Source organism: Trifolium pratense, linkage group LG2 (assembly GCF_020283565.1).
Source record: "Trifolium pratense cultivar HEN17-A07 linkage group LG2, ARS_RC_1.1, whole genome shotgun sequence".
Classification (NCBI taxonomy): Eukaryota; Viridiplantae; Streptophyta; class Magnoliopsida; order Fabales; family Fabaceae; genus Trifolium; species Trifolium pratense.
Window position 1 is genome coordinate 65,457,426 of NC_060060.1, and position 14,615 is coordinate 65,472,040.

At 30.9% G+C, this 14,615-nt stretch overlaps 1 protein-coding gene across 1 annotated transcript; it reads right to left on the reverse strand.

Annotated features, from left to right (window-relative positions):
- Positions 1-11,462: 11,462 nt before the first annotated feature.
- On the reverse strand, positions 11,463-13,296 carry LOC123910070 (homeobox-leucine zipper protein HAT22-like). The gene is made up of 3 exons (XM_045961106.1): positions 12,718-13,296; positions 12,517-12,596; positions 11,463-11,928 (listed from the first exon to the last, which is right to left on the reverse strand). Exons 1-3 carry the CDS (start codon positions 13,282-13,284, stop codon positions 11,637-11,639), a joined length of 939 nt encoding a protein of 312 aa, XP_045817062.1. The 5' UTR covers positions 13,285-13,296; the 3' UTR covers positions 11,463-11,636.
- Positions 13,297-14,615: the final 1,319 nt, after the last annotated feature.

Genomic DNA, 14,615 nt, shown 5'->3' on the forward strand with positions numbered 1-14,615 from the left:
CGCGAGAAAGTCGTAGGTAGCAGATGAGTAAAAATATGACACGCGAGAAACTCGTAGGTAGTGGAGGAGTAAAAATACGGCGCGCGAGAATTATTATATAGCGGATGAGTAAAAAATAGGACGCGCGAGAATTATTAATGCTATTTATATGGTTGAGTTTTTTAGCACTAGAAGTAAAAAAAAAAAAAAAAAAAAAAAAACCGGGCCCGCCCAAAAGCCCGACTACCCTTACCGGGTCGGGCTCGGACACTAATTTTGGTAGCCCTTTTTTATCCGGGCTTTTTAGCCTGGCCCGACGAAACCCGAAGCCCGACTGGCCCGAAGCCCGAAATTGGCCGGACTACCCGTTTTGACAGCTCTATTGTGAACAATAGAATTTGTTACCTATGAGAATGATCAATAGTGCTATGACAATCTCACAGTGAATTTGTTACCTATATAAGATTGTCTTTTTTTTTTTAGCTATTGGGATGAATCAATAGTTGTTCACGAGTTTGAACTGAGCCCAGTTCAAGCTAAAAATTAAAAAAATTCGTCGAATTCAAGTTACATTTTTGAGTCAATTTAATTTTTATCAAATCGAGTCAAGTTAGATCCAATTTGACTCGAGTCATTTCCAATTTATCCGTATACTATACTTCTACGTGATGTCTTTATCATAGTGTAAATACTAAATAGTTTTAATGTACTATGCACATGCTTGCTTGTGTTGTGCTCATATTGTGTGTGTTTTTTTTTATGTGTGTTATTAATAACCAATAATGAATTGGTTCAAGTGGTAAGCGTTTTTGTTCTTTTAAGAATGTAGTTAAGGGTTTAATTTCTAACTCATGAGTATGAATTCAGTTGAGATGACAAAAGCTACCTTGTGTGTCTATGGATATGTGAATCCAACTAATTCTTTCAATCACGGATACCAATCACCTTTTTCATCTATTTAAAGATTCATCAACAAAAGTGATATTGATATCATCTAGAACTTAGTGAAGTTGTATTCATTCATTGGAAATGTCGCAATGAAGGGTGGATCAAGTTTATTTGTGACGGAGCTCTTAAGAAATATGTGGATCTTGTTGGATGTGTGGTAGTTTACTGTGGGATTCAGATGGTCAATGGATACAAGGATATGACTCTTCAAATGCCGAAATGTGAGGCATGTATGCTGGAATGGAGTTGGATAGAAGAAAAGGTGTTACACACCTTATTGTGGAAAGTGACTTCAAACTACTAATTGACATGGTTACAAGGAGATGCAATCTTAATGGAGTCACCCCATTCTGATTAGACGAATTCAGGAGCTTATCAACATGGATTGGCTGGCAAACTCACTTTCAAGAAATTGATTCAAATCGCGTCTCATTGGAGCTTAAAAACGCTTAACCAAACATATACAAAATGCCACCACAATTCCAAGCATTTCTGACCTAATATGAGATGATGAGACAGAGTGGGGTTATATGTTTATTGTTTACATTGATATAACTGAATCATTAAAACATTTAACTAATCATACAAAACTTCCATTTATTGTGCATGGAAAAGAGACATTAACATAAGTTAAAAAAAAATCAATTTATGATAAGCATGCAAATAAGCAAATGCAAGACATCCATTAGCTGTTATCAAACAAAGAGACAGCTCATGCACAAACATGTCAGATCACAACACTCAAAAGAATCCATATTTTACAACAATTCTTATAATGTTCGATACTTTTTCCCTTCTTTCTCATAACATCCAAACAAGAACAAAAGGAATATCAGATTCCTTTTAGCCCTTTAGAGCTCCTGAAGTTAATACTCTCAGAACATCTCTGTTTTCTATGGTCCCCACATGTTGTTGCTTGTCTATGTGTCTGCGAAGCACATACACTGATACGTCAACAACACCGACAATAATTTTGAAAAATAACATAATTCAACGAAATCACACATGTGTCGGTGTCATGTTGATCACCGAGACATGTCTGCTCCAGAATACGTCTAATCTGAAGAATGTCCGTACTTCATAGCTCTCTGTGCATGTTTGTATTGAAGGTGAAATTGCTAGATTCAACATGAGCCACAGCAATGACAAAAGTTATACTTTAGAATTAGAGCTTCGATAAAACCACGGTGACATTGTGATTTGCTTACCCCCACCGTCAATTCAAACATACACCTTGTCTCTACCGATTATGCAGTGGATTAGCTCCTGATGGCACACCTCTCTTGTCTTCCAACTCTGTATTGCTACTTCTTGATAAATTTTTACGAGACGAAGCAGAACTTGTGAAATTCAATAAACCACCCGCAATACAAAGAAATCCAGAATTGCAGAAGATTAGTAGAATCAGTAGCACAGAAAAAGCACTCATTTCACTTGTTAGCATCACAGAATTTGAATCAATTATACTAAAAAAAACTATACAGCTACTATTGTCCCTTAACAGTGACAAGCAAGAAACAAAAACTTCCAACAATGGATAATATAAAGCGGTTCTGGTTATGCTGTAAACCTTTATATTGGGGCAAAATGCGGAAATATGTCAATTGCCTTTGTGATACTGTTGCAGAGACTACAAAATCTCTTATAAATTGCAGTTGCAATTGCGGTTACAATACTGATGTGAAGACTTCAAAATCTCTTATATTGCGCTCGAAATAGCAGATATGATACTTTTGCAGGTAGACTTCAAATTCCTTTATATTGTGGTCGCAATTGTGGTTGCAGACAACAATTTAAGACCTTGTCTAGCAGAAATGAAAGAAAAGAAACTGCAAAGACTTGGAAGATCCAGCACAAAATTTCAACAGTTTAGAAAGAAGAATATGCAAATTGGAATGAAATAAGGAGAGAAAGTAACAGGACAGGATATTATTTTTGTCTCTTAAAAAGAACTAATTTTGCTTAAGAGTGATGATGATAACTTTATGAAAAAGAATGCCAAAAACAAACAATAGAAGGATTTTATAACTCTCTACCTATGTAGTCACTACAGTAAATTGGTACTTGAGTGAGGGAGGGCAGGTTCAAAGGACAATTATCAATATCTTATACTCGCTCCCTTTCCATCGGACCAGGATTGCCTACGGTCCAATATTCACGTTGTTTCACATAATAATAAATTTGGACTGTTTATTTGAGATCAGACGATTCAGAACACTGACATAGTAAAACAACCTCAATTGTCGTCTATTTAGATTGGACGGTTTAGAGCTATAACTGCGTCACACAGTTAGAAATTAGTATAGTATGTGATATTTTAAGAAGTGTGCATGATCTTGAAAAAACAGTATTAAAATATTTAATTGGGCGAGTGATGGGCATCTTGGAAGTTGGTGGCAGCTAGTTATTTTGGAGAAAGCATATGAATCACACGCCGGTGAGAGTTTGTCCAGCATGACAATATAGGATTGAAACTTTCTATTTGTTTTCTTCATGTTAAGACAGTATGATGTCTTATAATATGATCACATGCACCTGCTTTTTGTAACCACTTGATTTTAATATTTTATTTAACAGTAAACTACAAACAATAGCTCCCATTAGAAAGTAACGTACTAACTACATTTGTTGAATAGCTGCCGGGTACACTATGCATTTGTGTCACCAATGGAACTTATAGATAATTAAACTATACTCATTAATTATTGAGTGCATAAATTTAGGCAAAATTACACTACAAGTCCTTTATCTTATTTTTTTGTAACAGTTTGGTTCTTTATCTTTTTTTTGTAACAATTTGGTCCTTTATCTTTTTTTTTGTAACATTTTGGTCCTTATCTTATTTATTTATAAAATATAAAGGACCAACGTGTTACAAATAACAAAAGATAAAGGACCAAACTGTTACAAAAAAGGGGACTAAAGTGTTACAAATAAAAAACATAAAGGACTAAAGTGTTACAAATAAAAGATAAAGGACCAAAGTGTTACAAAAAAAAGATAAAGGACCAAAATGTTACAAAAAAATAAGATAAAGGACCTGTAGTGTAATTTTGCCATAAATTTATTATTATTGTATTTAGTGTTTTTTGTCTTACACAAAGCAATAAGCTCGTGCTTAGATGATATGACGCATATCTTTTCTAACTCAAGTAAGATTTTGGGTTTGACTCATAACTTGAGCATGCAGACTTTGCAGTTGCATGCAGAAAATATCTGGTTTACGCCCAAAAAAAATAGTAAGCATTCATTGAAAACTCACACATAACAGTGAAAGGTTTCGATTTTGAATTCGGCATTTGCTCTTGTTTAATGTAAATTAGTGACAAAAAAAAGTAATGTTTCGTACCGGATTTCCTTGTTCACTATGAAATGTGAATTCGATAGAGTCTGTTGCGTTAAAAACACACTTAGAGCAAGTGTACTCTAGCGCAGAAGTAGTATAAAAGATTATCGTATCCACAGGGATTAATTAACAAACACCAAACTAGTTAAGATTATTTATTATTTAAACTAACGAGTAGTTGAATTGTCATGATAAGTAAAGAGAAAATAATGACGTGTAAGAGTAAGAACAAGAATAAAAACGTGAAGTTTGTAAACCAGTAGAGAGAGGTCTAGGGTCATGGTTTCACTTGCAATATTCGGTTCCCTATGTCTAGTTCCATTTGAATTCCTTTATTTTAATTCAATTACCAATCCCTTTACTAAAACTATTAATCCGTTTGGTCATTCGTGATTAATATTCTTTTTCCTAAATTAACCTTTGTTTGGTCATGCAAAGAGTTGAAATTTAAGAAAAGCATAAAGTGCAAAAAGGTTGAATGATTGGAAGACTAAAATCAAAGTTTGGTCATGCAATAATTATAGTCTCATTTATCGTATAGGTCCATCAATTAACTGCAACGGTCGCTGATCAATCAATTGATTATAAACATTCATAGGTTGATCATTCCTACTTATGTGATCAAATCAATAGGATAAAATTAATTGAACAAAATACTGAAATTCAAATTAGAAACTAGAACATATAGCTAAGACATAGCAAAAGGAATTTTAATTGCAAGATTCACCATAAACCCTAGAATAGTATTTAGCTATCCATAATAAAAAAGAACACTAACATAGAAATTGAATTCATGAAATTAAGAGTAAGAAATAACCCTAGAATAAAGAAAATATGTTGCTCCAAAGTTCCAATCTTCAATCCAAAGCTTCTCCAATTTTCCCCTCTCAGCCGTGTATAGAAGAAAGCATGATTTTCAATTGAAACCAAGAAGCAGTATTTATAGCTTCCAATTGCCGCCTCTGTTCCAATTTTTCCTTCTACAGTAAGTCTCCTTTTTCACTTTAATTCCCTCATGGCCAATTCAACTTGTGCTGCCTGTGTTGTTGTTGCCAGTGACAAAATTTCCTTCTGCATTAAGTCTTTTCCCCTTTGATCTTCACCGCCTCGGTAACTTGTGTTAGCCACTTGACGAAAAAGACAAGATCCTAGCATTGGGCCATCGTGTGCTTCATCTTTTGGGCCTGAAACATTGTTTTGTTTTTATTTAGTTTAATAATAATAATAATAATAATAATAATAATAATAATAATAATAATAATATAATGTATATCATATTATTTTAAGTGATTCAAAAATTAGATTTGCATCTTTTTATCTTTTCTTCTCTTTTGTATAATATAGAGCAAATCAAGTGAGTTACTTATATAATAATAAATAATTACTTTAAATTAACACAAAAAATATCTACATATAATTCACTAAATCAGAGTTTATCAGAGTCCAATCAATAATATGATGCATGGAAAAATTGTCATGGCAACCAATAACCAAAGGAACACACTAATAATCGCGAACAAGATAAACAAAGTGAAGCAGGAAGAACAAGAAGAGAAAATACACGCAATATTGTTTACCGAGTTTGGTTCAACAATAACCTACGTCTAGGGAAAATAGCAGCTATCCGTTCCAATAATTCAAAAGAGTAACGTTACACAAAAGATTCCAAAGTAATTACAAGATTCAGTCTTAAAACTTAATTCTACCATTTCCCTGAATTTCTTCTCATGATCAAGAGACTCAATTTAATATAGAGTTCTTCAAGGTGAATCGAATGATGATTCAATTAACCCTAGTATTTTTGTCAAGAGAAGTTTCTATAAACAGTTTGAGTGCTCTCAATATAATAGAAAAATAAAAGTCTTAAAATATATAAGACTACTCCCTAATTTTCATGGAACTAATTATATATTCCATCATGCATTTATGACAGTTTGTTAATAGTCAATCGGGTTTTTTTTCATTAATATCTAATTCTTGATTAGAAAGAATGGGAGGATCTTGTTTCTTGGTGGTTAATCCCACAACAAATAACAGTTTCAATGTCTTTGATTGGAGATTGGCCATTATGCTAAAGAGTGTTTCAAAACAGCCACTCAAAAAAAGAGAGGGAGTTGCAACAGGGACGGATGCATTAAGGGGCATCGTGTGGCTAAAGCCACACCAAATTTTTTGATATTTTTTTTATAAACATATATATAGATATATATTGTATTAAATATTGTCTTCGGATACTAATTAAATATATTAATAAGGAAATTTTATCTTGTATTTTGTGTATTTAATACTTTAAAAATAAACTACTACAAAGTTATCTTATCAATATTAATTTTATCTTTGATTTCATCTTTTAATATGTTTAACAAGTGCCCCCAAGTACTGTTTAGCATGACTCATAAAAAAAAGGTTAAATTGGACAATTGGTCCCTTAACTATTTATGGGTTTTATATTGGGGCATTAACTAATTAACGTTACAAATCGTCCCTTAACACGCCTACCAATATTACTCATAAATAAATCATTGTCATTTGGAGCTTTAGATGTAAAAAATTATCACCGTATTTCTTAACATCGCCCACCCTCCCCATAGCCACCACTCACCAAATTTGAGTCCCTTATTATCATTTGAATCTGTAGATGTGAAAAATTATTGAGAATAGTTGAGCTTAATTTATCCAAGTGATTTTGTAGATGAGCCAAAAATGATGGTGCGACATCAACTTCAAAATTATATTAGAAATGTTTAATTTCTGGATCCATCCCTGAGTTGCAACCTAATTAACGGTTACCATCTCAAACTAAAAATGATTTTGGATATGAAAATCATCACACAAGACCTACATATAAGTTGGATGTGAAATTTTGCGTATGTCTTTTGTAAAAAAATTTAAAACTTGAAAGCCCCAAATATTGCTTAACAGATTATGGGGGGGTTCCATTATTGATATGAAATATTCTATTGGGCCCAACCGTAAATGTTTGCCAAATATTACTATTGAGATTTACTTTTGTCACCCTATTCATTTTTTCGCACGCTCTACGAAATTATAAAAATACTTATATCTATTATTTACGTAGCGGAATACCCTACCAATTTTTTTTTTTTTTTCACGTCCACTACTTAAATAACGAATGACATTTTTAACAAATTTCTATAACGTAAGACTCGCGAGAAATCAATAGAGTAACAAAAGTAATTTTCATTGCAATTTCCTCTCGAGAGTTAGTTTACCTGAAGATGGGTAATTTAATTGGAGATTATGGAGTGGTCCTATCCGGAGATTATGTAGTGGTCCTATCCGGTCACCTTTAACTAGTAGATTTAAAATATTTTGGCCCAACATCATTTTATCATTTGGGTTGTCATAACTACAAACCACCTAATATTTTAATTTTGAGTGTTTCATTTTGTGCTCTCTAAAACAACACAATTCGTATTTTAAGAACGAATTTTATAAAATCTAATATTTGTTTCCACCTCACCATTCCTTCATCCCCTGTGAAAATATTTATAAAATTTACTAGTTAAAGTGTGAATTTAGTTCGCTACTTAAATATCGAATTGTGTTTTTCGAATTTTGCAGCCTTTGATACTTGTAAGTTATGTTGTAAAGGGGGTACTTTTGAAATTTAAGAGGGTGCAAAAAAAAATACACTCTTTAATTTTATTCTTTCTAAAGTAGCCAACCCTCATATGATGATGGTGATGATGAGAGGCATATTAGCAGTTTCTTGGAAAGTCTCCTCTTTCTCCTGAAGGTCTCTATCACAAAATAATTTATTGGTCCACAGTATAATGAGTGATTTGTGGAACTAATTCAAATTCAATGCATATAGTATTGTACTAGTATTATCCTAAATGAAATCCATCGTTTTTTTTTTGTGGTTATTAGTAATGAAATCCATCGTATTGATCAATTGTTTTGAAATTATTTTGGAACACAAAAGCATACACCTTGTATATATTTGGTACTATTTATTGTATTTATATGGTAAACAATAGAAAAGGATTATCTGCAGTGACATTATGGTCCAGTTAAATCTTAGTCTTCCAACTTTTTGTTTTTAAGCAGTCAAAGTCAATTATCACAATTTTGAATGGTAAAGATTAAAACTGGATTTTCTCATGTGATATTTTCACCGGAGAGAATCCTGATCCGGTAAACAATATCACCGTATTTATATGATGAACAAGTACCATTTTTTTATCAATTTCTTTTATTTTTATTTTATAAGTATAGGGATTTAGTTTTGTAACACAAAAATTAAGTTATTTCATTAATCAATTTAATTATTTCATTAACCGTAAAAAAAAAATTGAAGGAAACAAATATATAGCATTTTATTACTTATTAAGTGTTCAAAAATGTATGATGAAAAATGTATCTTGTTACCACTTTTTTTAATATACATCTCACTAAACCGTTTCATAACTTCACTAAATTGTTTCATTTTTTTAACATGGAAGTCGTTGGGGGATATATGCTCCTCTCATATAGTGGTTAAATATATTTTATCCTTTTCTGAAAATTTTACTTCATACTCACGCAAACTTGAATGTCGAAGCACTTGCTGATACACAACCCCACTCTCATTCACCAGAATGAAAAATAAGCATCACCGACGAAGTCATCCAGGTAAGTCACTTCTATATACCGTATATCTGATCCATCCACCTACATGTACGATAAAAACAGTTAGATGTTAGGAACGTCTCTCACAGTTCGTATAATCGTATTGAATGGTCTAGTGTCCATTCAAAGTTGGAAATCCAATCATGATAGCGTGGGGAACACGTCTACGGTGTGTGGGTAATTAAGGAGAGTGGGTGGAATAGATCAGCACCGTTGAAATTGGGTATAAGGGAACCTGAGATGACGTGTGAGGCGGAATTTATGGGTCCAGGTTTATATTTGCTAAAGAGGGTGGGTCACTGAAATCCCATGTTAAGATTTTGAGAAAGACTCATTCCCATTGGGCCATCACGTGGGGGTGTGGCCCATTAGTTCCCTTAAAGCCAAAGCATCTCATCAGAGGCTACCACATACACATGTTTATTCATCTATCTAATTTACCTCAAGTATCAACTAATTTAAAAGATAGTATTCTCTTATCTTATGTGCTTAAATGGTATTCCCTCCGTCTCAAAATATAAGCAAAAGTTAGTCAACAAAAGTGAATGTATTTGGTCCAAATCTTTAACCAAATACATCAAGTTTCTTTGACTCATTTTTGCTTATATTTTGGGACGGAGGGAGTACTTACTAGAGATATTATTGGAGTGTTTGAAGTTCGAACCCCGGATTTTACATTTCTCCACATTTACATGTGTGAGTCTAGCCACTAAGCTATTTGAGAAAAGAAAAAAAAAACTCTCTTTAGTCTTTTTGTCAAGTACTAGCTATTAGAATTTCATCTTTTTAAAATGAATAAGTGAAAGTATCACATTTTTTACCTTTCAGATATATTAAATAACTGATGTAACTTATCTACGTTATAGATAAAATACATTAACTATTTAATGTAATTAAAATATAATATTTTTTTTTCGAACTAGATGTAATTTTTATTTTTTTCAAAGAGTGATTCACCATCAGTCCCTTTCTATGTAGACAGCACTTTCCCCTCTCTCTCTCCCTCTCATTGAGCAACTGATTTGCAGACAAAAACACGTGAGCTAACTTCCCCAATATCCACACCACACCTTGGACCTTTCTCTAACTTATTGCATGTTTGTTTCAGATTTTTTGAAATTCTTTTTTATTGTTCTTCAAAAAAAAATATTTTATTTTTGTTTGTTTCAGATTTTTTCAAAAAATATTTTAGTAAATTTTTTTTTTCATCAAAATGAAAATTTATTTTCAATAGCTTTTATCAAAATTTATTTTTTTATTATTCATCATTTTTCACCATCTTAAAAAAATAGATTTTAATGATTGTAAACAAACGGCAAATATCTTTATATTTTTTTTCAAAATCTCTGCAAAAAAAATAATTTTCTTGAAAATGATTTTCTTCACAATTTTTTTTTTTTAAAATCTCAAACAAAACATGTCCTTAATCTCAAGTCTCAACATCCCGTCCAACTCATGTATTATACTAATCAACATTTATCATTTAATATCTTGTGTACGCAACATCAGAAGAAACCTTTATAAGCGATATCCATCGTTAGTTGGTTGGTTCAACTATGATTGAAAGAGGTTGAAATTACTTAATGTCAGAATTGATTCCCGAACCAGATTAAATCGGTGGTAAAAGTAAAAAAAAAAAACTTTATAAACAATATTTTTGTTATCAAATAATATAGTGGTTAATATTCCACCTTAAGCTGAACATATAAAATTTTTAAGATTTAAACTTTTCGACTTCTATATATATAGGGTATGGGTTGTCTCCGGTGAAATTTTCACTGGATTCCCTTATGTGTGCATCTATGCCCTCAATTATCTTTTTTTGGTTGACCAACTTGTAAAAAAAAAAAAAATGGATGATCAGAATTTCATGGGAGAGAAAATTAATGGGAGACGATCAATCCCATATATATATATATATATACATAGACGATTGGTTAACCGGCTAAGCAATGTAAAGAATATAAGTGATATTTGTTATATATTCCACAAAATCATATATTATAGAAGAATATAAGTGATATATTCAACCGAACTCAAATTATCGGAAACTTCTTCTCAAATAATATTCAATGTTTCATACTATAAAGCACGCAATAAATTAATTTCAACGAATTCTTAATAAATTATGATTCTTCTGCTTTTGTTGGTATGTGACATTGTTAATTTAGATCAAACAAATGTAAGCACGTGGGGAGAAGTTAGTTTCAAAAATGTGTCACTACTAATTAATCATTATTTTTTAATTAAACTATACTACTTATTTTATTTTATTTTGACAAGAACTATACTATCACTATTTTTACATGCACTATTACACGCGTCTGGATCAACTTATACGTACGTGTGTGTCACATATAAATATAAATAAATAATAATATGAAGTGAATTTATTTTAATAAAATTGGTAGAAGTCCCAAAAATGAAGCTACCATAGAAATCTAAAAATAATTAAGGGGAAATTTTTAATAGAATTTGGAACAAGGTATATATATTCTATGATATGATGATATATAATATAAAAATATAAAAATACATACAACAGGAAAAAAAATGCAAAAAAGTAATTATCATTAGCAGTTACTATAATTTTCTACAGTATTATATAGCTAATTAACTAATTACAACGTACGTACGTTTCCCTAGCTTAATTAGCTAGACGTATCAATCCCTCAACCAAAAAAATACAATGATTGTAGGGAGAAAATACTACATGTATTTAATTTCTTTAACAAGCTGCGGAAGGATTATTGAAAGGATTATAGAAGTGAGTATTGGGAGCCATGGTGAAGGCAGTGATCTTCTTATTCGAACCGCCACCATCCGCGACGCGGCCGAGCCGGTCGCAAGAGGGGCACATGGAGAGTGTAGCTGCAGGCATGGGCATGTATAAAGGTTGTGCTTGCTTCAATGATTTCAGCTCTTGTAACTCTTTCTTTAATCTCCTATTTTCGTCCGTTAACGTTTCACAACATTTCTTCAAAAATTCGCAATCAACCTCCGTTTGTTTCAGCTTTGTTCTGCAATATCCAAACCAAAATCTTGTTTAATAGTCTCTTTGTAAATTATTTTACAGATACATCCGATTAAATCATGACATGTAGACATTTGAAGCAATATTTTATGTACAAATCTATAAAAGCAACACTAAGATATGATTTCATTAGATATGTGTAAAAATATTTTACACTGTCGGTGTATAGTAATTAATCCCTTAATGATTATATGGGTATTTTTTGCGCATATAATCTAAAAATATTTACATTTAAAATTTCAGATTAGTTGCAAGAGTTTTTTTTTTTGTTACAGTCGTAAAGAGTTTAATCTTAATATACAAAATCTATAAATGTAAAATGATATATTAATTAATTAATAAAATTTCTACCTTTTCCAATATTTTTTTTAAAAAAATCTCAATATAAAAATTAATGGAACCGCTGATTTTTTATATTTAAATAAAAAAAATTGTCCTCTTCGCATAGCTCAGTTAGAAATATCACATATAATATACAAGGACCGGATTTAAACCTAATACTCTACTTATTCACCTTAATTAAAAAGTTAAAATTATAGTCACTAAATTATTTTAAAAGAAAAAAGTTGAATACCTTGCTCTCCGATTCTGGAACCACACTTCAACTTGTCGAGGCCTTAGATTCAACTGCTTTGCTAAAGCTTGTTTTTCTTTCTGAAAATCCAATAGAAAAGAAGAAGAATATTATTAATAACAAATTAATTAAATTGATATATTACTCACTGATAATTAATTTATTAGATGCTAGAAAATAAGGAGAAGGATATATAATTACCGGATTAAGAGTGCTTTGCAATTTGAAGCTTTCTTCCAAAAGTAAAGATTGTTCTTTGGTAAGCCTAAGTTTCTTTCTAGCATTAGTAGCATCTTCATCTTCATCACTAACTCTTGAAGAAACTCTCTCTTCTTCTACCTCTTGATCTTCTTCTTCCTCTCTTTCTCTCTTCACTTGCAAGACTCTCCCATTTGAGAAAGATGAAACAACAACACTATGAGGTGAAGAAGTTTGGTTAATTCTATGGATGTTAGGACTCTCTGGGGAGAGTCCTAACGTTAAGGATGGCTCGGTGGAGGAATAGGGATTCTTTACGGTGGTGGTGGTGGTGGTGGTGGTGGTGGTGGTTATTTGTTTTGGAGTAGTAGAAGTATTCAAAGATAAGCCTAGAACAAGATGAAGGGAATTTTGATCATTAAACCCCATTTGATAATTGAGAAAAAAAAAATAACTATGAAGGAGGTGTTTTAAGGTTGAAATGTTTTGTATGAAAAAATGGATATAAGGTATGGTTTTAAAGAGAGGGGGGAGGTGGAGAATGAGTACAAGACTTTTCTGTGGGGGCATTGGGTGGGTGAGTGGGTGGGTGGTTATGATTATTATTAATCATAATAATAATAATCATAATAATAATCAAAGGGAGGAATAAGTAGGGAAATAATAATGAAGAAAAGTCTTTTCTATATTCTTATACAAAGGTTGACCATTTGAAAATCTATCACTAGTGTTACTATTGTGACATTATTATACTCCATCATTCCCATGATAATTGATAGTAATTCCATGTTTACTAAGAAAATATCATGATAAATAAAATTAAGAGAACGTTAATTTTACTCAATTATCTTTATTAATCATCATTGATATACTTTTATTATTATAAATATAAAATATCACACTTATATATTATGGAAAGTTATTGTTCCCACAATACATGTCACACTTATTTATCTTACACATATATGAAAAAAAAAATATAAAAGAATAAATAAATAAATAAATAGCAAGTTTATGAAATTATCGTAATTACTTAAGTGATGTAGTATTCATAAATTTTATTATAAAAATTCAATATAATTAATTATAATGACTTTATAGTGTGTATAACTAAAAATGAAAAAAAAAATTATATTAAAAAAATTATTTTTAAAAGTAAATGTTACACTTATTATAGAATTGAGGTAGTAATTATTTTATTTGAAAGAATTGAGGTAGTGATTATAATAAGAGAAAACTTGGAAAATGCTCTGTTTTTTTTTTCAGTAATAGGAAAATGCTCTCTATATAGCTATTTCCCCTCACTCACATTGTACCCATTATTACTACCACACTTTCTTAAGTAGTAGCTTCACTTAACATTAATTGTACCAATTATTGCCCTCCTTTACTTGTGTCACTGCTACTTTAATCCTTCTAGGCTTTGTATTTATGGACTTTGTAATATATCATTGAATACTTTATTAATTTAATAGATGAGATGAGTAGCTTAATTCGTTGAAGAGTTAAGCGTTAAAGGTATTGGAGGTCTATAATTCAAGTTATAGCAAAGGTAAAAAAATTAATATAATAATTAATATACTAACAATTTAATTTTTATTTAACAAATTGTTAATTTAATATATAGTTAAATATTGGTCTGTTAGATTTGTCTAATATGAACCTTTGTTAAAGATTGGATTTTGTAATGATAAAATTAAAAATATTATGAACTAAATAAATCAATTTTTTTTTTGAAAAGGCAAAAATGGCATTAGAAGCATCAAATATTCTAAAAGTGAGTTGCTTTTTTTTTTTTATAAAAATAACCAAAGAAAATAATTTTTACATTTGCCCTAAACTAAAATACATCAAATATTTAATAAACCTAAAGTGTGAGTTGATTTTTTTTATAAAAATAA